Source organism: Zosterops lateralis (genome assembly GCF_965231275.1).
Source record: "Zosterops lateralis genome assembly, chromosome: 3".
Lineage (NCBI taxonomy): Eukaryota > Metazoa > Chordata > Aves > Passeriformes > Zosteropidae > Zosterops > Zosterops lateralis.
Window position 1 is genome coordinate 64686138 of NC_139764.1, and position 27295 is coordinate 64713432.

The following is a 27295-nucleotide window of genomic DNA, read 5'->3' on the forward strand; positions in this document are numbered from 1 at the left end:
CACCGCCAGGCGGCCCCGCGGCTGCGGCGCACGCGCGTCGCTGCGTGTCTGCCCCGGGAGCGGGGCCGGAGCGGGGCCGGGCCGCGTCCTGCGGGGCGGGAGCGGAGCCGGAGCGGTAGCGGCGCGGGCAGTGCCGGGTGAGGGGAGCAGCGGCAGCGGCGGCAGCACCATGTCGGCGGCGGGCGGCGGTCCCTGCGATCCGGGCGCGGCCGGCTCGGCGGCGGGCGGCGGCGTGTCCATGTTCCGCTGGCTGGAGGTGCTGGAGAAGGAGTTCGACAAGGCGTTCGTAGACGTGGACCTGCTGATGGGCGAGATCGACCCCGACCAGGCCGACATCACCTACGAGGGGCGGCAGAAGATGACGAGCCTGAGCTCGTGCTTCGCCCAGCTGTGCCACAAGGCTCAGACCGTGTCCCAGATCAACCACAAGCTGGAGGTGAGGGGCTGCCCTGGCGCCGGGAGGGGCCCTGCCCTGCCCTGCCCTGCCCCGGGGACAGGGGGACCTCCTCCGCTTTCCTCCTGCTCCTTCCCTGTCGCGGAGCGTCTGGGGAGGGTTCGCCAGGCCCCGCGTTTTAGGATTGGGGCCTGGCCGCGGCCATCCTCCCTCTGGGTTAGATAATTCCAGCTCTGGCGTGGAGCGATGCGTGCCAGAGGATTCTCGGTGGTGTTGAAAGCAGGAGTCTTGGGCAAGAGATGCTGCTGGCTGCTCTTCTCTTTGCAGTGAGCCAGGACGAGAGGACAGAGTCTTGGGCTGTGCCAGGGGAGGTTTAGGTTGGACGTTAGGAAAAGTTCTTCCCAGGAAGGCTGGTGGGGCGTTGCGATGTGCTGTCGAAGGTGGTGATGGAGTCACCGTCTCTGGAGGTGCTTAAGGAAAGACTTAGTCTGGTTGCCATGGTGGTGTTTGGCCACAGGTTGGATTTGGTGATCCCAGAGTTCTTTTCCAGCCTAATTGATTCCTAGGGTCCTTGGATTTGGAAAAACTTGTAAAAGAAGGGACAAAGACGAGATCGAGGTACTTAAAGCTTAGAGTCAGTGGTCAAAATGGGACATTGTTCCTTCTTTTTTCTCCTCTTTTCCTTGTAAAGGAAACAGAAAAGTGGATTGGGGATGGACTTTGACAGGTCCTCTTGTTCCTTCACACTTCAAAGCGGATCAAATAGCTCTTTGCCAAGCTTAGTAACTGAAAATAATGGCAGGGGTCACATATTCTGTGAGGAGAATAATAACTGGCCTTCCTGTTGGAAGATTTTCTTCATGCCTGATAGGGAGTTTCAGTCCAGCTGGGAGAAAAGAAGCCAGAGCCAAGTTATCTGCTCCTGATGCTGCAGAGAGGCGGCTGCAGGTCCTTGGGCCTGTGGAGGAGCTGGAGTGCTCTGGAAGGAGACTGGAGAACTTCATGGTTATTTTATATCTGTCCAACCCGAGTGTCTCTGGTTTAGTAGGTGTTATTTGTGGGGTCCTCAGCAGGTGTGAACGTGAGCTGCCCTCTTGTCTTTTAATTACAATTAGAAGGCTTTTCATGTTTCTTCCTCAGTTACGTTTTCCCTGGACTAAAGCCTTCCATTTTCTTCCTTGTCTCTTGTAGGCCATACTTTTTAGACTTCCATTGTTTGTTCTTTTAACTCGTAAGGGTATAGGAGTAAGAAGGGAAATTCTGAGACACCGTGAAAATATGGGCTTTGTAAGAGCTACAATAGACAGAATTCCCTTCTTTCAGTCCTTTGTGTTGCACTTACTATAAGAAGAGAATTTTAGAGTCTTCAGGCAGTAATGTGCTCTTCTGAAGGCGTGCCTTTCAATAGGAAGTAAAGTAGATTGTCTTTGGTTTTAATCAGGTTTCTTCCTGGTATGAAGACATTGTTATGCAAAAGAACCTGTGGAATTTTACAGAGGAGCAGGATTTTTCAGAGTAGAACAAAGATCTCGTCAAACTAGGAGTTTTTTTCATCTCATTCTTTATTTCCCCAGAATGTTTACTGTAGTGATGTTTATGTTCCTCTGTTTATGTTGATATGCTGTCTTATATGTTTCAATATTGGGGTAAGATATATATATATATATATATATACACACACACACACACATACAGTACCAACCTATAATGTAGGCTTCCTTAAGTATGGGTATAGTAAAATGACATCTATGAGTTTCTGGTAGATAATCAGAATTAATTGCATATTGCACAGGCGTGGAGGGTTGTTGTGTACAGGCCTGTAAACCAAGTGAGTTTTCAGGTTATTTTAAGAGAATGGATTTCTTTGAAAAGCTGTTTCAAGCTTAAATATTTAGAAAGGAAATTATATAACTCAGATCCTGAAAGGTTTTTTGTATCTAATTGAAATCATCAGGAGCACCTAAAGAACTGAAGATCTCTGCCTAAATGTCTTAGAAATTGAAGAGCAAAGGAGCCCAGTTAACAGTTGTCAATAATTGGCATAAATATTGTGTATATCTACATGCTTGAGGTAATTATTTGATAAAAATGGTACTGATAGTCTAGACTGAGTGCTTTGGAAGTGAATAAAAATCTAACTTTGCAAAGTATTTTTATTACTGTGAGTAGTATTAGGCCTCATACATATAAAGGAGTTTTTATCTTTCAAATAGACCTTTAGAAGACTCTAGTATTGCCTTGAAGGTTGTTAATTTTAGGACCTCATATTTATTGGAATCATAAACTTGAAAGCTGCCATTTAAAATCTCCAAAAGATGGAGCTGCTCTGTTGAAAATGAGTGTCTTGTCTTCTTACGTGCACAGATTTCTGGTCAAAAGCCCCAGTGACCAATAGAAAAGAGAACAATTATGTATTTTGAAAGAAATCACTAACATCAATACTGGCATTTAGGATGTGATTGGTGATTTTACTTATTTTTTATAATGCAAGTTATTGTGTTTCATATAACTTTTCGGATTGCAATCGTTTCTTAATAACTCACCATTGTAACTTTATACTGCTTGTACATTTTAATACAAAACTTTTGTCACAGTCACAAAAATGTCCTCTCTAATAGTTTACTTAGGTACACTTACTCAAGCCAATAAAGTAGATCCATCTTTAGAAATACTGAAATGCTACAAATAAATCCTTTATTTGGATTAAAATAATACTTGGACTGAATCTAAGTTTGTCTAAGCTTACTCCTGAAGCTGCATTTGACTGGACTATTACTGAATAAAGAATATTATTTCATAAAGGAAAACAACAAAAAGTTATGAATGTCATTCTGCTGTATGAAGATACCATTTCCTCAACCAAAATCATTGAGTCTTATTATAACATTGCAGGCAAGAATAAAGAAATGCAGTTCAGGTTTTGATTTATCCACTTTGTCAGCTTCATACATATAAAGTGATTGGTACAGTCACTTTTAAGAGGCACAGCTTGAAGTTTGGTGGATGGAAGCTCCTGCTTTAGGGCTTCCCAAAAAAAAATTGTTGCCATCTTGCTGTATATCTACTGCCAGAGAGAGGAGTCTAGGTAAAATATTGCAGGAAGGATGTTCTTGGATAGTGAAAGAAGTGCTCCACAAAGACAGTAGTTACCAAAGAGGCAGCTCTCTGTTGGCACTTCTGGGCCAGGTTATTTTTAGAAGGAGCCTGAAGGTATTTCAGATGCACAGGGATGTATGCAAATAAATTTACTTGTGCTTAGGGTGGTGAAAGTTTATAAATCCACTACTGTGATAATGATATTTGCAGTCTTAAATTAAGCTAATGATGTGTTGGGGGGAGGATTTGTTTTCATCATTTTCCTGCTGGTCACAGTAGGACAGAGTTGAATTAAGTAGCTTGTCAAAGAGGAGGAAAAAAAGGTGTTTGGCAATACAAGGCACTGTCTTTTCTGAGATCAGCCTCAATTCACTGTGAACAAATGGAGAAGTGTATCTTGTTAGTAGGATAGTGAGGATCTCAGTTTTAGAACTGGTGGCAGACATTTTAAAGGAGATTTTTTTTGTGACTCTCTGTTGGAAAACCATATAAATCAGCAGGTGCAGGCTGGTGGTCAGTGTGTGAGATTTTAGAAAATGTTTAACTGAGAAGCAGTTCATAGGTTTTGTTTTTCCTGTTTGACTGTCACTTGACTATGACATTGTCTAAATGTCCATTTCAAAAAAATAAAAGTTCTGTGTATCTTCAGTTTTGTAGAAATAGAAGAAATAGGTCAATGTGCCAGTGAAAACTGAGCTTGACTTTAACTCTGGTGCTTTGCCAATCTGATTCTGCAATTTTAAATGAACAAGCTGGAAAGGAATGTTTGGTGGAGCACACCCTGTGTCTTGGCAGATGTGTTAAGCCTGCGTGTGTGCTAAAGCTAAGGAAAACATGTATGTCTGAGAAGTTAAATCTAGTTTTATGTCCATGATTAGGTTGGAATCAGCATGTTTCTATAAGCTAATTCTTCTGTACGTAACTTGTAACCTATTCAGTTAAAGCACATATAGAATGATGTGGGTAATATGAAGGTGTATATATACAAAGCCCCAGTTGCAAATTAGAAAAGCTAAATGCAGTGGCTTTATGTGTATGGGGACTTTCCATAAGTATCCAACTCCGTCCTATGGGACACACTGCAGATGTACAGTCCTGCTCTGTTGTTTGGCAGTGCTTTAATCAGGGTAGGACCAGACACCTTCTTAGGAAGGTCTGTCTGGATTTTTTTTTTTTTTGCCTCTCTCCTTTATTTTGTAGTGAGAAATGAACTTGTTGAAGACCAAGATCTATTTTTGTCCATGTGAGGTATGTATATATGTACATGTACAATAGTTGAAATAGCTAATTTGCTTTTTTCAAATGTCATTAATATTTCCAGTAGTTGCTGAAGCATTGTTTTATTTATTGGACTTTTAATACTTTCTCTCTTTTGGAATGGAAATCTGTTGGAACTAGATAGAGTATGTTATTTTGAAATATCAGTGGAGTAAGATTTGGTCCAGCTAATTTGATATCCTAAAATGTGAGCATTTTTCACATATTCAGGAAATATAGATTTACATGCATTTTTCCAGTCAGCTTATATACTAAGTTGTCATTAGTGTGATACATATAACTTCTATCAGAATCATTATGCCCTTTCTAATTATAATTATGCCTGTACTTAATTCATATTTCCCATATCAGAAGCTTATATACTTCTATACAAATTTAACTAGCCTACTTAATTTTCAGTATGTATGTGGCAAAGTGTTTTCCTTTTCTGTCTCATTTGTTGGGAGCTGCCAAAGAGAAAGTGAAAGGAAATCAGTATATTAGTTTATATTTCTTAGGTTTTTTTACTGAGTTACATTGCATAGGTAGTATGGATTTCAAAATAATGACAATAATAAAACTATCAATATGACTTCTAAGAACAGATTTATGTCTTCCTGATAGGCAGCTAGAAGCATGAGCAACCTGACAAAAATAGTCATTGTGAGGAAGTCAGAATTTTGTCCCTGTCAGCAAAATTTAAAAGAAAAAGTTGTTCTTCTGTAAGTAGGTCTAAACAGAATAAGAGTCAAGCACAAAGTAAAACAGTCACAAGAAACAGTAGCTGGTATTTTAATGATAGAGGTGAAAAAGGTCAGTCGCAGGTGTAAGAATGTTGGTGGATGTATTCATTTATGTAATGGAAACCAAAATTTTAAGATGCTTTATTTAAAGCGTGGTATTATTATTTATCCTTTAATTGTTGGGAGGAAAAGTGTGCAGATAATTAAATGTCCAGAATGATCTTCAAGAGAGAAGATAAAAATGTAGGAGTGTTGCTTTGCAGCCTTTTAATTTGCTGACCCTGAATGTTCTGTCAGGACTAGAATAGAGCCTGAGAAATGGAGCAACTCATTTGTCTTATTCCTTTGTCTTCTGTATGGGACATAAGAAAAGTGGATTAAATTGATATGTGATTTATTTGTGTCTTCAGTGTCATGCACTGCATTTTTACTAAGACTACTTACATAGCTGCACTACCATACTGTTTATTTAGGGAGTCATTAGTCATAAATTTTGTTGTTCATGTTCTTACTAGCCACATGATAAAAAGACTGTTTTGTTAAATTTAGCATTAGCTAAAAAATTGAAGTCACAAAGGTCCTTTTTCGGGTCACAATAATAACAAAATAAAGGCTTTTAATATAATCTAATAATCTGTAAGTACAGTCTTTTCCAATAATATCTTGAAATATTTTCATCTTTGACAAGTGGTAAGCACTGTGGTGAAACTGAGGGAGGGCGTTATCATAAAAAAATACAATTTCCAGATGTGTCATCTATTCAGACTCTCGTTTTGTGCAGCGCTGTCACATTGTTTAGTTTTGTGGGGAGCACCATGAGATAAAACAGGCTCTGCTCGGTTCCTTGGTTTCTCATTCGGAGCAGTCCATTAAACTTAATAGGGTTGTGTGACAAATTGCAGCAAATGCTGCTTAGTAGTAGACAGGAAGAATCAAATAGTCGAGGCTGAGGAAGAGTAGAATGTTCTTGTCTTTTGGAGAGCTGTAGGCAGAGTGGTGAAGTGATACTGGTGAGATAATGGAGACAATCCTTTCTTCAAGGAATTAGTGAAATGTAATAATTAAGAGCTCTGGCTACTTCACATCAAGGGGCTGATGCCAAGTTAGGGGACCTGATGAAATCTTGGCAGTATTTGGGCTGTGCAGGCCAGGCTCTGTTGTGGATCTGATGTCTGAGTGTGTGTGTATCTGCAGGCTGTAGGAGCTGCAGCTGTCGTGTTCTGAAAAATTGTTTTCTGTCCTGCACTTGTGTAATGTTATGGGAACACTAAGGAATAATGATCTTATTGTTTGTAAAGCATAATTAAAGATTTTAAATTTTTTACCTGCGTTTGCCTTTAAATGACATTTCTGTCTTCAAAAAAAATGCCATCAGAATGAAATGGTAAGCAAATATTCTAGTGTCATACCTTGATATTTATACTGCTTTTTTGTGCATATGCTGGGACAGAAGGCACAGGGTATTTGCAGCATTGTAGTGTGTTCTGTTGTGTTTCATGATCCTGGGTCCTGCAGCCTTTAAATCAGGAGGTTAATAGTCCTGATCAGGAGTGAATATTGAAATACATAAATGCATATGTGGGTAAAATTTATAGAGTCTTGTATAAATTACATAAGGACGTGGCACTGAGGAAATAAAAGCACCTCATAAACTTGATTTGTCTGTGAATTTTGATTTGATCCCATAGCAAGATACATAAGGACCTGTCCTTTAAAATTAGCTATTAAATATATATATACACACCAGAGGTGTTTTATTAGTAGCAGAATCAATGGAGCTTGGAAGTCTCATGATTTTGGGGATAGGAAGTGCTTGAGCGCTTTCTCAAGTCGCTAAGACCTTCTGATTCAGGCAGTTCCTGTTCCCTTGCATGATCTGGGAGTTCCCACATCACAGCATCCTTTCCTTTGCCTTTTCATCCCTACATTTTTTGGTTAGTTGTCTGGACACGAGACAGCAGCTCAGTCTTTAGCTCAGAACAGCACGTGTGCTGCCTGTACACCAGGCTGTCGGCTTCTCTCTCTGTGTGGATTAAACAAATTAGCTAAAGATCTGACTCTTGCCACTTCTCCCTCTGAAAGGGCTCTAATCTGTCACTCTACTAGCAGCTGTTTAGTGTAAAAGTTGTATGTCATAGAAACTTCAATGATACACACCTCTACCCCTTTAATAGATTCATTTGTATCTTGAAAATTAATTCAGTTCAAATGAGGGAAGGAAGGTGAAATAGGGAGAAATGTAGACATACAGATAAAAAGATGGCACTAGATGGCCTTGTTTAGGTAACTAAAAAATTCTGAAAGTAAGTCTTAGCTTCTGGCAGAGATTATATGGTGGAAAAAAAAATCTTTAGTAAGACAGTTTTCACACCTTTATTAGTTTAGAAGGCTTGGCATAAGAATAAATTAGGTGTACCCTAAAGGCCTGAAATGAAACAAAAACGGAAGGCATTTGATGAGTACTTGACTTACGACTTTCAGTCACTTGAGGCTGGTAATGGATACTTTCTAGCTTCCCTTTGCTGAAAAATCTGGGTTTTTTATTATGTTTGAATTATGCTTAGACTTTTTTTTGAGCTAGAAATTCATGTACCGAGAAGTGCATCCATTAAACTTTGAGGTAGTTCAGGTCTTCCTCATTTTTATTCGGTGTGGTGAATAATGCCGTGGTCTTCCCCTAGTAGTGTGCAGGCCTGTGGCCCCGCTTCCCAGTTTCAGCTTGGCTCCACTTTCAGTGCTCACATCTGGGCAATGTGTAAATCACAGATATCTTTTATATCTATTTGCTCAAATGAAACTCTTGTCCATGTAGCAGAAATTACTGCAGTGATAGCTCAGAAAATGAAAAAGCTTTGTCCAGAGCTAAACTCGTCGTTACTTTATCTAATGATGCCATCTCTCTCAGTTTGCCCCTCACCCCCTGCAACTGCTTTCCCTATCAGTGGTGGAGCTTATTTCCTGTCACCATGGCATGTAAGTCAGCATCATCCCACTTTCTGAAGTTTTCTCAGTGTCTGTGTGTTCTCCCTCATGGTTTAGCTCTTCAGAGGTTGTAGTATTGGCATCTTCTAGTGCCTCATTCAAGCAGTGATGCTTCTGAGCAGTCGTGTGTAACTTGTGGTTTTAGCATGTCTGCTTCCTGTTCTTCACTTCTATGCAAAAGTCCCTCTGTAATTATACTTCTCTGTTACATTTACTCATCCTTCCCTTGATGTATTTATATTGTAAGTTGTTCAGGGAAGGTCTACATTGTTCTTTACAATGTATAAACTTAGTATAAGATCTTTGCGTGTGTCTCTGAGATCCAATAGAAATAAATTATTTTTGGTTAGTTATTCTAACTACTCTGTTAGAATAACTAATGGTCACTTTTCTGTGAAAAATATACAGATGAGAGTTCAGACCATCATATGAAAAATATTATAAAAATAAATTGAGAGAGGCTTAAATGCTAATATTTTGTTCTAAGACTCCTGATGAAAAACACTAGTTAAGACTAAAAACTCCATGACTATAAATGAAATTGACCCCAGCCTTTAAGATGACATTTATTTTATTGCCACTTTAAAATACATATTCAGTATAAGATAATTGTGACAAACTAATTTTATGTTTTTTTGATTATTCGTAACTGCTTGAACAGGAAATAAGAACTGTTGCTTAAAAATTGTCTGGACTCTTTTGCCTAGAGATTTTTGTTTTTCTTTTTAATTTTGATATGTTCTGTGGAAGAAGTATTAATTACCTAATGCCATTATTTCTTTTCTTTTATCTCCTATGGGAATAAAAAGAGTAGTTTAAAAATTCTTGAGGTATTTCAGTTGAAACAGGTGTTTAATTTTCATTGCTCTAAGACCTTTGAGAAATACAGAATACATGCTGAATGGCAAAAATGTGTCCCAAAATTGACTAAATGTCTAGTTAGCCTTTCTAAACCATTTTTCTGGTATCATCTGGGTGTTAGATTGTGTGGAAGATAAATGCTGAGTTTTGCTGTTTGGTGAATTTGATCAAGATCTCTAGTTTACTTGAATTGTACACTTTTATTTAGAATTTAGAAATAGCTTGTGGCGATAATCTGAAGCAGTGGCTTCATGTCCTGCCTGCTTGATACATGTAGGTCTAGGAGTAGGTTTTCATGATGAAATGCTGCTTCCATGACCACAGTCTGGTCGTGCTCTTTGCTGTGCTTTGGCTGGGACAGAGACACAGACGAGGGAGCAGGGAGAAATGAAGGTGTTACCTTGCAGTGTGGTTCTTGCTAATGAGTGGTAATTGCTGATCTGCACAGTGATATTCTGCCCAGAAGGGTTCCTTTTTTGGCTGAATCAGCAAGTTACAGTTAAGAGGACGCTATCAAAGTGAACACACTACCTTCTCTTCAACCTCTGCCCCTCATTGTCCCCTGTTCAAAGTTTCTCTTCTGTTTCTGTCGTTTGGTGGCTCCTCCTGAACTCACCTAACCATGAAGCTCGGTGGTCTCCTGTGGGTGGATGTTTGTAACTTCTGCCTCAGCTGACTTTTCTGCAAATTCTAGGGTAGTTGCAGGTGACCAGCAAAATACATGGCATCTCTCTCTGACAGTCTTATTGGAGAGTTCATCCACATAAAAGGATGAGTACAGTTGCTTGTGCAGCATTGATTTATCCTAAATTTTATCCTATTAAGTTTATGGAAATTGAAATATAATATTATCTGGCACCATCTTTTCCTGCAGAGCCCTGCCTTGTGCAGTGAATGGTATGGGAAGGAATGCCTTACTGATAGTCCTCGTTTGTGCTCATCATTTCATCTGCTCTCTCTGCCCCATCCCTGATTTTTACTGAATACCTTCCAAAATTGAAGAGAGAGGTTGAATTTCCAACAGTCTTTTCATATGTTTTCTTTATAACAAATTGGGGGAATTTGGATAAAAAAAACAGTGCTGGTAAGAGTAATATAAAGGAAAATTAAGTCAGCTGGCCAAGCTGAGAATGGCAGGACTTCTGTGAAGTTATATAAAGATTTGTCAGCTTTCATAGTAGATCACAGGATATGAAAGCAGCTTGTGCTTGCATTTTGGTGTGACTCTTGTGCCTGCATCTGTTCCTGGGGATAGATATATGACTTTTCATAATGTGTAAACAGATTAATTCCATGATATATGCTCTTACCATTTCTCATTTTGCTCTTTTTTTTTTTTTTTTTTTTTTTTTAAATTTTGTGCTGTTTATTTATCCAGGCTTTGCAGTACCTGGAGGGAGGCGACAAGGAAGGTGGGAGAGGGAATTTTTACAAGAACATGTAGTGACAGAATGAGGGGGAGTGGTTTCAAACTGAGAGTATGTTTAGATTAGATAATAGGAAAAAAAATCTTTATTGTGAGGGTGGTGATGCACTGGAACAGGTTGTCTAGAGTGCCCCATTCCTGGAAGTCTTCACGGCCACGTTGGATGGAGCTCTGGGCAACCTGGTCTAGTGCAAGGTGTCCCTGTCCAAAACAGAGGGGTTGGAACCAGGTCTTTAAGGTCCTTCTCAACCCAGGCCATTCTCAACCCATGTAATTCAATGATTCTGTGATTAAAACAGCAGGATATGAATTTAAATGTTAGGTTATATGCAGAGTACTATTTTTAATTTTTATTATGCATTTGACAAGTTTTTTTGTACTCTCAGGGCATCATTCACCCTGCAAATCTGGTGGTCATCATTCTTGCAGCTTTGTTATTTGCACAGGGAAATAAACTTGTTTTTTCTTTCCACTGGAACTCTGATTGCCCTTCTCTATTAGATGAGGCTGGACAATATTAAATTGGTCTCATTTAGCTGTTCTGCCACTTTGCCATTCTACAGGTCTTTTGAATTAGAGTAGATGAGAGAGCATGTGTGTGTGTATAAAAAAGCAATAAAAGTCAGCACGTTAGCTGTTAGAAAGGAGAAAGACAGTACTTCTTTTAAAAAGTAGGCTCAATATATTCAGTATGTAATAATAACAAAATATTGTTATTGTAATGTGAAATTATGACTGGGTCAAACTGTGCCTTCATTATTAAGGTCTTTGTTACCTGCTCTGTACTGTGTCATCAGCTTTTATACTGGTGATATTTTCATTTGCTGTCTTAGTTCAGGTGTGTCTGCTTTTGTTAGAGGGTGGGTAAACCACAGCAGAGACTTGAACTGTGGCTGGTCACTGAGGACAACAATGCAGCTTTGTAAGCAACTTATTTCTCTGAAATTATTTGGCTTTATAGTATTTTAAATGTCATCTTACTGTAAAAGGCAATTTCTGCTTTAGAGTTCTGCAAGGGTTTGCAAATTTTTCAAGGTTTTTTTTGCCATTCTGGCAGTTGGAAGGTGAAAATGCATGCAGCTCCATTTTTTTGGCAAAAAGTGAGTGCTGTCCTCATCTGCTGAGGCTCTGCCTCAAGGGCCGGGGGGAGGGAGTTCTGCTCTGCTCAGTCCCAGAGATGTGGGACTAAAGGGCATAACCAAGAGGCAGGGAGGGAGATTGTTCTTGGCAGCCCCACGCTGGAGCTTGGCTTGATCCATCTCATCAGTTGTGCTCTGGGTCCTCTGAATCACCTCTGGAAGTCCCTGCTTATCTCTGAATTACTGTGGAAGCTTGAGGAGGCTTTCCATCTAAAATACCTACCTGAAGTTAGACCCAGTAAGTCCTCCCCACTGATAGTCAAATCCTTCTTGCCTTTTTTTCATTAACAGATACAAACATTTTATACTAAGTTGCCTTGCAACTTGAGTTTCACTGTTAATTTGAATGTTAGTATAATGTTGTTAAAGTACCTAAAATACCCGGCTTTAATATGAGAAGGCATTTTTAAAGAATTAGTCACTTTTTCATTTTCGTCTTCAGTTCCAAATCTTCTGGATGCAAAAACACACTCTGGGAATTTACCTAAAAAACCCCCTGAAATCATATTCTGTGGGTTTTTTTGGCAATTAGTAGCTTTAAAGCTTATCTAAATGTAACTTATCTTATAAAATGCTAAGTGAAGGTGGATAACAAGTAACTTTGTAAACATGTTAGAATTTGTTCTGTCATTACAGATTTCTGCTTTGTAACATAAACTCTATATGAAAACTCTTTTAAAAATGTTTCAAAACACTTTTTTCAGGAGTTAATAACTACTTCTTGTTTTCTACATACGCATTTAGGGGCATTTCATGGCTCCTGGTTTACCTAACTAATTTGCTATTTCAATTAAACTGTTGAAAATATAACAGATGTAAATAGGATTATTTGACTTTGACATTGGGTAAATAATTGTCATTACTTTGAGCAATTTTTTTCAGTAAGATTTAATAATTTTACCATTTAAAATTGTATTTACATTGCTATGGGTGTAAATTCTACTTAGGTTTAATGCCATTGCCTTGTTTTAGAGTGGACATGAGCATCACATGCCATTGTCTGCATGAGGGAAAGCTCAGCTCTTGCTACTCTTGGCAGTATGGTCATTTGATGCTGGTTCTGTGGCTGTATGAATTTTGTTCAAGGTGAGGAGAAAATACTACAAATGATCCAGTGTTTTAGCTGTGCTACAGAGGAATGAGTGACAGCAGGTGTTCTTAACCTGTATTACACCATGTGTAGCATTCATGTACCAGCAAATGCTATTACGTGTCCCAGTTGTGGTGACCCCATTTAATCCTTGCTCTCATTTCTGTGATGGATTGTGTCTTCACAGGCGCAGCTGGTTGATCTGAAGTCTGAACTGACAGAAACTCAGGCAGAGAAAGCAGTGTTGGAGAAGGAAGTGCACGATCAGCTTTTGCAGCTCCACGCTGTTCAGCTTCAGCTACATGCCAAGACTGGTCAGAATGTTGACTCTGGGGCTATTAAGGCAAAACTGGTGAGTGTGGCAACTTGAGTATGGGATTATATTAATCTTCTCCCACTCCTGGCTGGAGTTCTTCCTTGGAAGGTGTGAATAAGCTGATTACATATTTTCATGTTAAAAATATCAACTTTTTTGCTTTTAAATAACATTTAGAGTTGGTTGTTAGCAGCCGTTAAAAATAAGATAAGTAATAGCAGAATAAAAAATAATGATTTAAGAAGTTTTTAAAAAATAAACCATTTTTAGTGGTTTCTGAAAGTAAAAAAGAAAATGTTTTTTTGATTATAAAGCTTTTCTGAAGACTGAAGTTGCAAGAGATAGCAGAAGAAGACTGTAATGGAAGCATTCAATAAACCACATGTTTTTTTAAAACTCAGACCTTGACAAAGCTGATCAGAAGTTAACAACAATTAATCTCTGCAGTTAGTTGACATTGACTGATAGCCCAAGCACAGACTGCCTTGTTACTGGCCACACCACATCAGGCTCTAATACTGTGACTTTGTAAATTAAAAATGTAGTGTTGCATACCTGGAGTTTCTAACTGGTGGTATGAATCAAAGTCATCTCTGACTTTCTAAAATTGCTTCACAGTTTTGTTGTAAATATCTACTCCCAACATATGTGGAACATTAAGTTAGTCTCTTTTGCTATTTTGTCCCATTAATTAATGTACAGTAAAACACAGTAGTAGACTATAAGTTTTAAAGGATATCTAGGCTAATCACTGAACAACAGGAGTAGCCCGAATTCTTTGTGTTTCAGATTTAAAAGCTGTTATTGATTAGAGCTGTCTTCCTAGGGCTACATAGTTGTATATTCAGTATAAGAGCAGCGTTTTCTGGATTGTTCACACATAATTTATACTGTATTGAATTATGGTTAAATTATTATTTAGAGCTCTGAATAATTCTCATGGCTTTTAAATAAATTAGTTAAATATCATCAGCATTTTGTAAGTTTTAAGCTGCAGGTTTACATGTAGAAAAATTTTTAAGTTAACACATCACTGTGAATGAGTTTGGTCCCCAAATTTTCTTAGTTAGACTTAACTTCTGACTAACACAGAGATTAATACTTCAAAGCATTTTAAGTTTCTTGTTACCTTGTTATAAATGGTTTCTAAAGGTATATTAAATTTCCAAGCTATTGACAGCAGTCCTTTTCCCACAGGTGACCATTAAATACATTTTACATGCATTGGTTCAGGTTTATCTGTGTTCAAATTGAACTTAACACCTTAGACTGATATTCTCTGCTTAATTTCCTTTAGTTTTTCCTTTTTATAAGTGTGAGGACTAGTGTTTTGAGTTTGTTTTACTTTGTCTTTAGGGAATTCATAGCTTTAAGGGACAGAAGCTCAATTTAAACTCTTCTAGATAAAGAGAGCTATGAAAGTTTGCAAAGCTAGAACAAGCAAAGCTGAGGCTGCTTAAATGACAATAAAATGGGACCTCTGATGTTTGGGTAAATGGAACTCGTGCTGACCTTCTGGCACCCAGAAAGTCTCTGAGGGCAAAGAAGAATTGTGTCAACAGAATGTGCAATGGGGAAATAAAGCTCTACTAGCTGACTTCCTGCTTTCTTGAGGGACAGACACTCTTGTTTTGTATGTAGACTCTTTAGACTCTTAGCATAAATGTATACTCTGTAATCTGTAAAACTGTACATAGTGGTGAGCTGGGACATTTGAAATGTTTAGATTGCTAAGCAATTGATAATTGTGTAGTTTAGGCCAGATCTGTTTTTAGGAGTGGAGAATCTTCTTAGTGCAATCATAATAACTTTTTGTGAGAGTATGAAGTTGCCTAGTTGGTTTTTTGGGTTTTTTTGCATTTTTGCACTTGCTGCCTTTGTGATACTTCTGCCTGTCCTTTATATCCCTCTTGTAACTCATATTATGTTCTTTCTGAAAGGGAAAAAATCTATTACCTGTAAATTCTTATATGACAGAATGGATTTTCTGTTTCTTTCATGTATATTGTATATCTTGCTATTCTTTATAGAGATTCTTGGTATTTTTGGTATTTTAGGAGAAGGTGTTGTTTTAAATACTACACTAAAATTAAGTTTTAATAAGTTTTTTAATGATTTTCACTGCAAAATACCTAAATTGTTGCTAAATAGAATTGTTGCAGTGTACTTGAGTCCTTTTGGCGTAAGTAATTCATGTTTTTGCATTTTCTCGAAGTTCCTATTGCCTGTTTCTCTAATTATGGAACTCTTTTCTTCTGTCTTAAGTCTGTCCTTTCTGTGGATGAAATGGTAAGTATGTTGATTGCCTTTTTTTTTTTTTAATGTTTAAACAGTGCTTTTGTTTTGTGCAACAACTTATATATATGTTGGCCTCAGAAACTGGCAAAACAGATCTGGCTTGTTCCTTCTTCCCAACAGTTGGCAAGATGCTGTGTAAAGAATTTCCTTTGCATTTTAATTTTTCTTTTCTAGATGTGATGCCCTCTTTCCTAATTCTGTATGTGTTCTATTTATTATTGCTACAGCTAGTTTGGGGTGATATCTGGCAACTTTGGCAACTTGACGTTCTGAAACATTGTTCTGGCAGTATCTCAAAAAATGTTGAGGTTTTATACAATTGCTAAAAGATAAACACTGTGCACATCTATGAGTGTAATATGAAGTATTCTGCATGTTGTATTTTTTAAAAATCCTGTCAGCTTCTCTTTTTTTCCTCATATTTTTTTCATGAGCATGATTTAATATGGTTTACTGGCTGGTGTAACAGCCAAAAAGCATATGAACTCAATAGTACATAGATATAAAGAAAAAGTGAAGCAAACATGACTTTTATCTTTTCACAGTGATAGATTTGAAAGGTTTTTAAACAACTTTTCTACATTTATTATGTTACATGGTTTGTTATCATTACTCAGTATTTGGTTTTTTGAAAAGCCACAGGATAGCTGGTAACTGTAAACTTTAGTCTTCAACCTTGCTGTAACTTTTTTTTTTTAATATTGCCATCAGAAAATACATAAATACATTTTCTGTTATCAGAACCTATGCCATATTATGAACACTAAAAAACATGAAACTGTTCTTTAATTTAACTTCCTTGATTTCTTTAAACATTTTTGAGACTTTTTTCAAATCTTTTGACAGTCATTCAAAACAGGACATACTCTTTCAGGACATCTTCAGAGATTCTGTATTGCAAACCTTTTAAATTTTTTTTTTTTTTATTAAAATTTTTTTTTTTTTTTTTTTTTTTTTTTTTTTTTTTTTTTTTTTTTTTTTTTTTTTTGTGTGTGTTAAAATTTGTGTGGTGATTAGTTGGAGAGACAGTCCGTAGAAGATTGGCTTCTGGGTGTAATTTTGCACCTCTGTCACAAAAGAGTAGTCATAATAATTGAGAAAATAGGAAGAAAACACTTCTGTGGGATTGCATTTGCCTTGTATTTTAGGTGTGACATTTAAAATGCATGACTAAAAGTGACCCTACATAGAAACTAACATTTGGCTTCCTGCATGAAATTTGCTGTTGTAATCAAGAATCTTTGATCACTTCAGCAGTTTACTTTTCTGAGGGAGGTTGGAATATGCTTATCTTAAATTCTAGTCTTTGTCTTTTTATATTTGTCAAATAAAAGATGTTCTAGAAGTGGACAAACAGGGAGCCTATATTCCTATTTCGATCACCTTAATGCAATATTGACAATAGGAACAGAGCTAACAGGAACACTGTATTTGTATACAGACTTTGTAGCTGCTGTAAAACAGGCGTTCGATCTGAACTGTGACCCTTCTACTCCTCAAGTGTGTGGCAGAGACAACACAGCATGGTGGCGCTCTTGGATTCTTGTAATGAAAATAGCCCAAGACCAAAATAATAATATAAAAACTGGTATAATCTTAGAAACTCTTGTTCTTGAAATGTAAGATTAGTCATAATTCTTGGCTTAGGAGTGATCCTGCAGTTCAGAAAGAGGTTTGCTGCAGAGTCATTCTCACATGACAACTCCAACCCAAAGGCCAGAGAGGAGAAGTGGCATTGTGTGACATGTTTTCTAACATGCCTATAGAGCCAAACTTGATCTGAAGGTGGGTCATCATGGGAATTGCAGGAAGTGAGATGCCAGTGATTTCAAGCAATCTTTGAGCTGCTTCTCCTGAGCACTGTGCTGGGCAATTCTTGACCAACATGTACATAGGTGTGTACTCTCTTCTTCTAAACTGATAAAAGTATTTAACAGATGAGAGAGGTAGCAGAGTCTATCAAATTCAGAGTTTACTTTCTGGCAAAGTCAGTAAATGCTTCCATATATCTGTTGTGAAAGTAACTCCATTTGAAAGGACCAATGTTGTGTCATTTCTCAAATGTGATAATATCAACCATATTAATGGTTTTATATCCAGGCTTGGAATAGTGAATGGCAAATGCACAATTTGATAACAGATTTGTCTTGCCAGTTCTGTAAAATTTTGTATCTGTCCTGTTGCTTCTTTAGTAGCACTCCTTGGTTTTATTTGTTTAACAATGTAATTGGTAGAGGTACAGAGAATGGGTTTTTTGGGTACTCCAGATGTCTTCAAAAATGCATTATGGTGAACTTAATTTTTATTGCTGTTTCAGTTGACAGCCATTTTAAAAGGAAACAGTATTAGACCCTTTACTATTTTCCTGGTTTGTGGTGGGAGTTTTCCCCTACTTTGTAAAGGGGATGCAGAGCAAGATATAAAAGATACAAGTTATCAGGCACACTCTCCTTAAAGTAGGTTTTGTAGATCGGCAATCTAATTCTTTTTGCACCAGTACCCTGGTATTAGAAAAGGTAATGACCATGCAGTTTCTGTACGTTTGGGATGGAGCAATGTGGGACTAATTTATATGTCCATAATTCCTTTTTCAGGGAGTGAGGCACAGGGAGATAGCTTGCTTAAAGTGTTGTTTTAGTGTGGGTTTTGGCTTTGTTTTGTTTGGTTGTTGTTTGTTGGGTTTTTTTTTAATTTTGCACTAATTTTCTTTTAGTTTTGTCAGGGTGGGCATCTTCATGTGTAGAATCCTTGGCTTTATTTATGTGGTCTTCAGACTCTAATCTGGAAATGTCTCTGGCTGGACATTTCTTGGTTGTTTGCATGAAAATCATTGTCATTTTAAGGCCATACGGACTGACGTTTCCATGTTATCATCATCATAATAATAGTTTAAGAATTTAGTTAAATTGAAATATTTAGTAGCTTCATAGATACTCTTTAATTTTAAAAGTAGTATTGCTTAACTTTGAATCTCCTATTTGCAAGACAAGAAAATGCAAGGATGATATTCAGGCTATTTAAATTTTGCCACCTTTGTGTAGGTTAGTATGCAAACCACTAGCTGTAGTGCCCGAACCCCTGCTTTCTTTCTTTTTTTTTTTTTTTTTTTTTTTTTTAATTTCTTTTCCTGCATGCGTGTCTTGTACACAGGAAAATAAATTCAGATTGTATATGCAGAAACAGTAAGTGTTCTTTCATTATTAACTTGGATAAAAGCTTTTTAACATTCTTTTCTTGTTTGATGGTTTGTTTTGGTTTTTTTCTCATTGTAAAGGAGAGAGAACTTGAAGCTAACAAGAAGGAAAAAGTGAAAGAAGCTCAGCTGGAAGCTGAGGTGAAGTTGCTGAGGAAGGAGAATGAAGCCCTCCGTAGACACATAGCTGTGCTTCAGGCTGAGGTTTATGGAGCAAGATTGGCAGCCAAGTATTTAGATAAGGAGCTAGCTGGAAGGTATGTGAAGTCAGTCCATGTCCCCTAGAATAAGATGTTTGCTGTTGTTGTTTCCTTCCTTTGCATCCCCAGAGGCAGGTTCAAGGTTAAGACTAAGTAGGAAAAGTCTTGTGTTTCCAGTTAATTAACAAAAGGAAGAACAAAAATCCCCAGGGTTCTTGCTCTGGTTGCTATGTGATCATATACTGTAGCCACACAGTGTGTCAGTCCTACAGTGCATTGCTTTTTCATTGTTTTCCTCTCTTTGTCACTATGTAGGGTCCAGCAGATTCAGTTACTGGGCCGGGATATGAAAGGACCGGCTCACGACAAGCTGTGGAATCAGCTGGAAGCAGAAATACACCTTCACCGCCACAAAACTGTTATTAGGGCGTGTCGAGGTCGCAATGATCTCAAACGGCCAATGCAAGCACCACCAGGACATGTAAGTTGAAAAGATGAGCCATTCCTCCATGATTTCCAGGCATGAGTTACTTCTTCATCTCTGTGATTGTTTTCACTTCAGTGTTGTGTTTTTTTCATACATCACTTGTATATATGTTGTTCTTTTGTATGCTGAAGGACTGTTCCATGCTGAATAGCATATCCCTCTAAATGACCACGGAAAATGATACAATTCATTTGACTTACCTAGGAACACAAATTTAACAGCAGAATTTTGTAACTTAGGTTTCACAATGTAATCTAACTTATTTACAAAAACCAAGAATAAAGTTTGTAGCATTAGATTGAACTGAAATTGATTTTAATTTCTTCTTTTGAAAGGCTAGATAAATTTACACTCTGTAAAATGATTATTTGTAAGTTAGTTTTTTTCCTCCTAAAGGTACTTTTTAAAACAAAACCTTTAAACAGCATTTCACTCTGGGTATCTTTGGTAGAACTCACCCAGCTTGGCACAGTCCTGTTAATCACCCCAGTGTTCAGTACAGAAACCCAGACATTTTCAGCAAAGTGCTTTACTTTGATATGTTCTAAATACCTTATTTGGTCAGATGGGTCTTCCTGCTTGTGTTGCTAATTGCATATAAAACACTGGTGGACAAATATATGTATTTGTGGTTTTAAAGGTATGCATAATGGCGTCAGTGACTTAACAAAAGGAAAAAACAAACCTTGATTTATTTAGTCTCTCTTTTAGATTTATATTCAATGGCTTTTGGTGTGGTTTATTTTTATTACAGTAAAAATAAACTCAAGCAAGCAACCTCTTCCTTGGGAGTATATGACATCATCTTCTGTCCTTTTGTTACTTTTAAGATGAGTTTACATCATATAACATTTCTGCAGTGATCAGCACTTCTTTGTGTAGTCCCTTAGTATTTTTAATATGAGACTGATTTCCTTCTTTTGAAGTTAAGTTCTGTGTTGTGCAGAACTTAATCAGCAGTGAAGTAGTTGAAATAATTATTCTCATAAGGGGTGCATAATGAGGAATCTTTTCTGATTTCGTTCCCTTTCTGTAAAGGGGCACTCTTAAGTTTGTCCTGGCTGGAGCTAGTTTAAAACTCTGTTGCTCATAACCCTGCCTGTATATAATTACAAGAACCCAGAATGTTGAAATGCATCAGTTTTTGGTCACACATTTATGTTTATGCCGTGTTTGTCTTTTATCAAACTAGGATCCTGATGCCTTAAAGAAGAGTCAAGGTGTTGGTCCAATCAGAAAAGTTTTGCTAGTTAAAGAAGACCATGAAGGATTAGGAATTTCTATCACAGTAAATATTTCCATTTATTTTCTATGACACAGAAGCAGCAATTCAATTTTGTATTTCTTTTTCTGTAAAATACATGGATCAGTAAATGTGTGGTTAGAACAAAAGAAAAAAGCATACACCAATCCATAATTCTGGTCATAGAACACTGAGACTTGTTTTGATAGATTAGGAAATAGATAATTGCTACTTTATGTTAAACTTAGGATTTTGACTTCTGTGTAGGGTATAGACATGTTAACAGATTAGCCAGTGGTCATTCCAGGTGTAAGTATTTAGAAGAGACAATCTGAGACCTGACTTCCAAAGCTCAGCTGTTGTGATTATAACTGTTTTTAAAGTATCTGTATTGGCATCTCTCACCTAACAAAAGCTGTGTATACTTTTTGCAACAAAATTTGAAAATTTTGACTATTACACTTTTATTCTAAATATGAATACTGTTTCTTGCAAGTCAATGTGGTGCGTGATATGCTTTTTTTAGTGAGGTTTTCAGCTTTTCATTGGTTTGTATATGATTTTATAGTTTTATTTGTATTCAAAATTATGTGCTTTGACTTTGAGTACGTATTCAAAATTTTCCATTCTTCTGTGGGGAGAAGAATTAAGGGAAGCAGCTCACACATTCTTAAACATTCTTTGTTTGAAGAATGATTTCTAATTTTCTAAAATAGAAGTTGAAATAAGCACTTCAGGAACTACTATCTGAATGTCAATTTACATTAAAAGGCATCTCAGTTAATTAAAATTTGCTTTATTTTTTCTAAAATAGGGTGGGAAGGAGCATGGTGTTCCAATACTGATCTCTGAAATTCATCCTGGGCAGCCTGCTGATCGATGTGGAGGACTGCATGTTGGTGATGCTATTCTGGCAGTAAATGGAGTTAATCTAAGAGATGCCAAGCATAAAGAAGCTGTAACTATTCTTTCCCAACAGGTCAGTTTGGACCTGTTATCCATAGGCACATTTAGGTGCTTCCTGCGTTCTGCCCGTTGAATAACCTTGAATTTTAATGTTTCCTGTTAAGTACAGTGTAATGCTAAGTTACAGTGATTCTTGAGGCTCTATCACCTTACACTTAATCCTCTTATGTTTTGCAATTTAAGGACAAAAATGCTGTGTCAGTAGTGGTTCGGTTAAACATGTATTGGCTAATTCATTATTCAGTGCGGCTGAGGAAAATCAATTTATTACATTGCCCCACAGAAATAACTATTTAGTGACATATGCTTTAGTCTTATGACTGAATAGCTCCAGCCCAACAATATTTCTCATATGCTTTGTGGTCTGGAATCTTCTTCCTCGTTTGCTTCCCATTTTTAGACAGTTAACAGGTGTGCGTAATTTATCAGAAAACCTCCTCTTTATCACTGTTTGAAATATACTGGCATATAAGAAATATGGGTAGTTTTGGCAAAGCTTAGCTATAGGGCTGTTCTACTTTAGTCAGTAAGAACTTAACGCAGATACCTATCCAAAATATTCAACACAACTGTAAGTGTGTTTACAACAGTAAAAAGTATTTGTTTTAGTGACCTAGCTCATCTTGGGTTGCTGTGCAGTAGTAAGTAAATTTGTATTTTTGGCTGTATTTTAGAGAGGTGAAATCGAATTTGAAGTAGTGTACGTTGCTCCAGAGGTTGATTCGGATGATGAAAACGTAGAATATGAGGATGAGAGTGGACACCGTTACCGTTTATACCTTGATGAATTGGAAGAAGGTGCAAATTCAAATTCTAATAGGAAGGATGCAAATGTGGATGTCAAACCTTCACAAGGTAAACCTTCTAAAATGTGTTACGTGGAGTTTAATTCTGAAGTCTCAATATGCAAACCAATTTCTGGAAAATACTGTTTTTATATTCATGGTAAAATTAATCTGCTGACAATTCAATTAACCTACTAATAGACTGTCAATTCATCTAGTTGGTCCCTCACTGTTTGCCCTGGTTTACTTAGATACAACTAAATTAACTGAATTAACTTATGAACTCTTTTCATGGTCATCTTTTCCCAAAGGTTGAAATTCAAATTTATTCTTATCTTTTCCTACCTCTGATTAGGAGTTGTTAATTCCCCTTCACACTTCATGTTCGTGGTTTCTTCAGATACATTTTTTTAAATCAGAAAAGCAAAGAAACAGTTCCTATTTTCCTGCCATACTATGTTCTAAAAACCTATCTGCTTTAATTTTAGTAGTCATTTCAGCAAACATTTCAGCTTTTGAGACAAGGATCACTGATCTGTCCTCAAGATTCCTTCTTTCCTTAAATCAATTTTCTTTTTAACTTGCAGTGTTTGATAAGAAGCCAAGTATTGATGGACATGAAAATGGCGACCTGGGGAATTCAGTTCAAGCTTCTTTAGAAGACACTGCACCCAAATTAGCCCGTTCTGCTGAGTCTTTATCCTAAAAACAAACAACAACAAAACCTGGACAGATTCCATCTTTGGGAACAGCTGTTAATCAATATTGACTGCTTAAAGTTACATATACTAGTGTAGGTTGTAAAAAGATGATTAATTGTCAAAAGGAACTGTATTACTGTTGCCTGGAAAAAAGGCGGTTACCTCAGGGCTTCATTGTGAGCAATTCTAAATGTGGAAAACTGTCTTTTGCGTGACGCGCAGTAGTTATCGAACACGCAGCATGTGAAATGAATTTCTTCTAATAATAAAAGGGTAGTCCCACCAAAGCATGGGATTTTTAAAGTGGATAACCTCAGTATGTTCCACTTTTAATCTCACTGATGTCCCTAAGGAAGCAGAATAATGTGTGACCAGCCTAATTTTGACCCTTGGATGTTTTAAAGGGACAACTGATGTTCAGTTTGGTGCGAAACATGCTTTAACCTTAGACAGGTTGGGGGGGACACTAGTTCCATTGCATCCAGGTGTTTTGTATTCAGGATTTCTGAACTGTAACTTTAAAAAACACCTCTTTCACCTCTTTTTTTTTTTTTTTTTTCCTTTTTTTTTCTTTTTTTTTTCCTCAGAATAGTAAAGATGAGAGCTTTTATTTGAGCAAAGACTATCAAAACCCATGTAAGCAGTGGAGTGCTTGCTAATCATGATCATCCAGCCCATGTAATTTTATGAGTGAGGTTTTTGGATTTGTTGTTTCTATTTAAATTCACTACCATTTGTTCCATGTGAAACCTGCTTCAAAAGTAGTTAAACAGAGTAGTATGGGGTTTTAAAAGTGAAATTAGTTGAAAAATTACTCACAATTAATGTGAGCCCTTTGGTATTTTTTTTCTGAGCATCATCAATTTAGCAGGGTTTTTTTGAATGGATATGGTTACTGCTAATGCAGAGTTGTTTGAGTTGGTCATTGTTAGCTGTTAGCTTGACCTTATGAAATGAGTGCTTTTGATAGGTACTGAACATACCCATTTCACATGAAAATAATCCTTAAAGAAATAGAAATTGAGTGCACAGTACTTTACAGAAGGTTCTCAGAATGATACGGTGCCTGGCCCTATCTGTGTTATGTTATGGTAGTCTATTAACCTATAATTGTCTTACTGTTGAAACAAAATGTTACTCCCTTTGTGAGAGCAGCGTATCTTAAAATAGTTTTTTATTGGTGTGGATCTAAAGGCCCCTAGCATGGCTGCAGATGGGGAGGTTGAGGATGATGTCTCGAGCAGTTTCTGATGCTCCATTTGTAGCTCTCTTGGTGAAGTGCTGCACACTCCACAGACAAGCTCTACGTTGTCTTCGCACTTACTATTTCAGCATGCAGTGCCATCTTTCCTGTTCCTGCTCTGCAGGCTGTTGAACTATAATGTAAGATGATTTTATACATTGAAAGAGGAACTAATTTGAAAAGACATCTTTGCAAGTGTTAACTGTGTAGGGTATAAATACGTAAGAAGAAACCTCAAAGGCCTTTAGAGTAACATCAATTAATCTTATGTTCTAAGTTGTGATGTAGAACACAGTTACCTTGTCTCTCCTAGGAGCACTATATATATGTTTATAGAAAAAGCCTAAAAATGTATATACTTTATTCAAAGATTTTGCTATTTATAAATCCCTTAACTTCGCTATTTACACGATCATTTTGTGTGTGTGTGTGCGTGTGCATGAGTTCCACTTTCTCAGTGGAGTAACATTATTTGGTTCATTTTTTATAGTAGTGTTTGTCGTACAGCATACTGTTGAAGGTTTTTAAAATAGTCAAGGCTGTACAGTTTTCACCGAACAGAAACGAGTATTTAAAAATAAAGCTGTGTGAAGAAGAAACAGGTCCCCAGGCATGTTTCTTTTTCTGAAGCTTCAGAAACTTGAGGACACATTGGCTCTGTGTTAGCAGATGAATGCACTGCCAGAACTTTTGCATCCAGATTTGTGTTTTTCCCAGAGCTACTCAGGCAGAGTGCACTCTGAAACTGTCTGTGGCCTCTGTGGAACACTCAGTGTCCTCTCTGTCAGGAAGGAACAGTTCAAAGCTAAGTTGTGGTCATCTTGTCTTTGAAAATCATTACTGTATGAAATCTTCTTGCAGTTCTTAGAAATTAGACTTGTCCAACTAGTCTTGTAACTTTTTTAAAAGACATTCAATTTTCCTGTACAGTTTCCCTTTATTTGAGGGAAAGGTGAAATTTTTAATTTATTTTTTCTTCCTTACTTCATGGTGCACTGTATTTCATGCTCAATACAGTTGATCAGTTTTAGCCTGAAGTGGAAGAAGGTTTCTAGAGTTATTTTGCTAACATTCCTCGTCTGCCAGTTTCACATGATGCTGTGCTCTCTTCTTCATCTGCTGGACCTTTTCTCTGCTCTTACCTTCTTCATTTTTATCTCTATATGAGATCAACAGAAGGAACAATTGCTGAGGAAAATGACTGGGAGTAGACATATCAGGTAGCAGTAAATTATCACCAGATTTCCTTCCCAGCAGTTTTTATAATCTTTGTTTAGGAAGCTGTGGATGGGAGGATTTTGCTCAGACACTTACAGTCTGTCTCCACATACACTGTACTTGTTACCAGCTGATTTAACGTACTGGTTTATTTGCAATCATACTGAAATGCTTAGAGATTAATATTTAAACTGAGAAAAGTTTTGCAAGTTGAGATTTCCAGGTTCAATGGACAAATGTGTATTCTCCCCTTTGTCAGTAACTGGAAGACTCAGTCCTGCTGATTCCCAGAGGTTGAGTGAGTTAGACTTGGAAGAATTTCTGAGGAAAGTCAGTGTTCAGACTTCATTTTTATTTTTTAAAGTGTAAAACAGTTTACTTGCGTGTGTATATATATTTTTACTTAAAAAAATAAAATAATATTCTAAAGATAATTTTGCAATTCTTTTGGTATATAATTAATTCCTTTCCTATTAAAATCTTCAGTAAGACAATTGTATTTTAAGCTAAAGGTGGACAGTGTTTGTTGGCATCTGGGACCAATGTTAATGAAAAGCATGTAAGATAAGGAAAGTGCTTTATGGCAATAAATTTAACTCTGATCAAAGGTTGTATGTAGTATTTCCTTTGTAGAAGTGTATTCTTGGCAGTGAAGAGGGTTTGTATCCGTTTCAATATATGTTAATCCACAGTTGTGTCAAACAGAATACAGATATTTATTGTATTTGTCCAAACATAATTACATCATGGGTTACTCTCATTTCTGTAGCGCATAGAACATTTTGCAAAATATGTATACACCTAGCTAAGCTGATTATAATATATTTTTCTTAGCCTGTAAATAAATATACTCTTCTGCATTGCAGTGATTTCTGCACCCAGTTCAGAGTTGTATTTTATTTTCTTCTCTTTTTATATATAAAAAAGACCCAACCCTGTGTGTGTTTTTTGTCTGTTAAGTGTGTAGTCCACACCTGGCCAAAAAGCTAATATGGGGGAAACCAAAACAGCATCATGTGAAGTTTGACTCTAATCTGGTCTTGGCTGGCAACAGTTAAGAGCAAAATATATGTTTTGAAAGATAGAGTTACCGGACATATCTCAAGTTTCATTGAGATGCATTTTCTGCTTGAATGTTTTTCAGTTTAAAAATATTTGCAGTGTCTCACTGTATAATAATACCATAAATATTCTGAAGGCCTTGACTAGGAAGAGCTGTAAAGACTTAGACCTGTCAAAGGGTTAAGTCACCTGGCTAAAATTGTGGAAACTGCCCTTTATCTCTCTGTTTTTTTGGTTGGTGTTTGTTTGTTTTCCATGCATTTTGAAATATTCTAAGTTTTCCTCTGAAGTTACAAAATGCTTCCCTTCAAGTTACAACTTTTAGTCCTGATATTTAAGTCCTTTTGTTCAGACTGTTTTGTGTTTTAAATTATATTTAAAAAAAAATAATCTCTCACCTATACTTGAGTGATCATCTCACCCTAAAGCATGAAGCTCACTCATCTGAATGAGCAGAGAGCTCAAGGGAAAGGCAATGGTGTGGTAACTGGTAGTAGTATAATTATGGTAGTGTTTAAGCATTTATTGGGAGTGTGTAAGCAGAGGGCAGAAAACTGTGAGCGTAGGAACTGTCTCAATAGACAAGGCTGAGTCA

General features: G+C 37.1%; 1 protein-coding gene across 2 annotated transcripts; it reads left to right on the forward strand.

Moving 5' to 3' along the window:
- Window positions 1-17: 17 nt before the first annotated feature.
- On the forward strand, window positions 18-23773 carry GOPC (golgi associated PDZ and coiled-coil motif containing). Of its 2 annotated transcripts, none has more exons than XM_083857361.1 (8): window positions 18-436; window positions 13176-13340; window positions 18877-19052; window positions 19311-19476; window positions 20675-20770; window positions 21540-21704; window positions 22366-22546; window positions 23064-23773. In XM_083857361.1, the coding sequence occupies exons 1-8, from the start codon at window positions 170-172 to the stop codon at window positions 23180-23182; spliced, it is 1335 nt and encodes a 444-aa protein (XP_083713487.1). In that variant the 5' UTR covers window positions 18-169; the 3' UTR covers window positions 23183-23773. The 2 variants fall into 2 exon arrangements, with proteins under 2 accessions (XP_083713487.1, XP_083713488.1); XM_083857362.1 differs by lacking the exon at window positions 18-436 and adding an exon at window positions 4682-4738.
- The last annotated feature ends 3522 nt before the right edge of the window (window positions 23774-27295 follow it).

What these genes read in the sequence shown, in the direction of transcription:
- GOPC (XM_083857361.1), top strand. Translation starts at nt 170, where the DNA reads ATGTCGGCGGCGGGCGGCGGTCCCTGCGATCCGGGCGCGGCCGGCTCG. An exon ending in GATAAGGAGCTAGCTGGAAG is followed by an intron (nt 19,053 to 19,310) that starts GTATGTGAAGTC and finishes GTCACTATGTAG; the next exon opens with GGTCCAGCAGATTCAGTTAC. An exon ending in TAACTATTCTTTCCCAACAG is followed by an intron (nt 21,705 to 22,365) that starts GTCAGTTTGGAC and finishes GCTGTATTTTAG; the next exon opens with AGAGGTGAAATCGAATTTGA.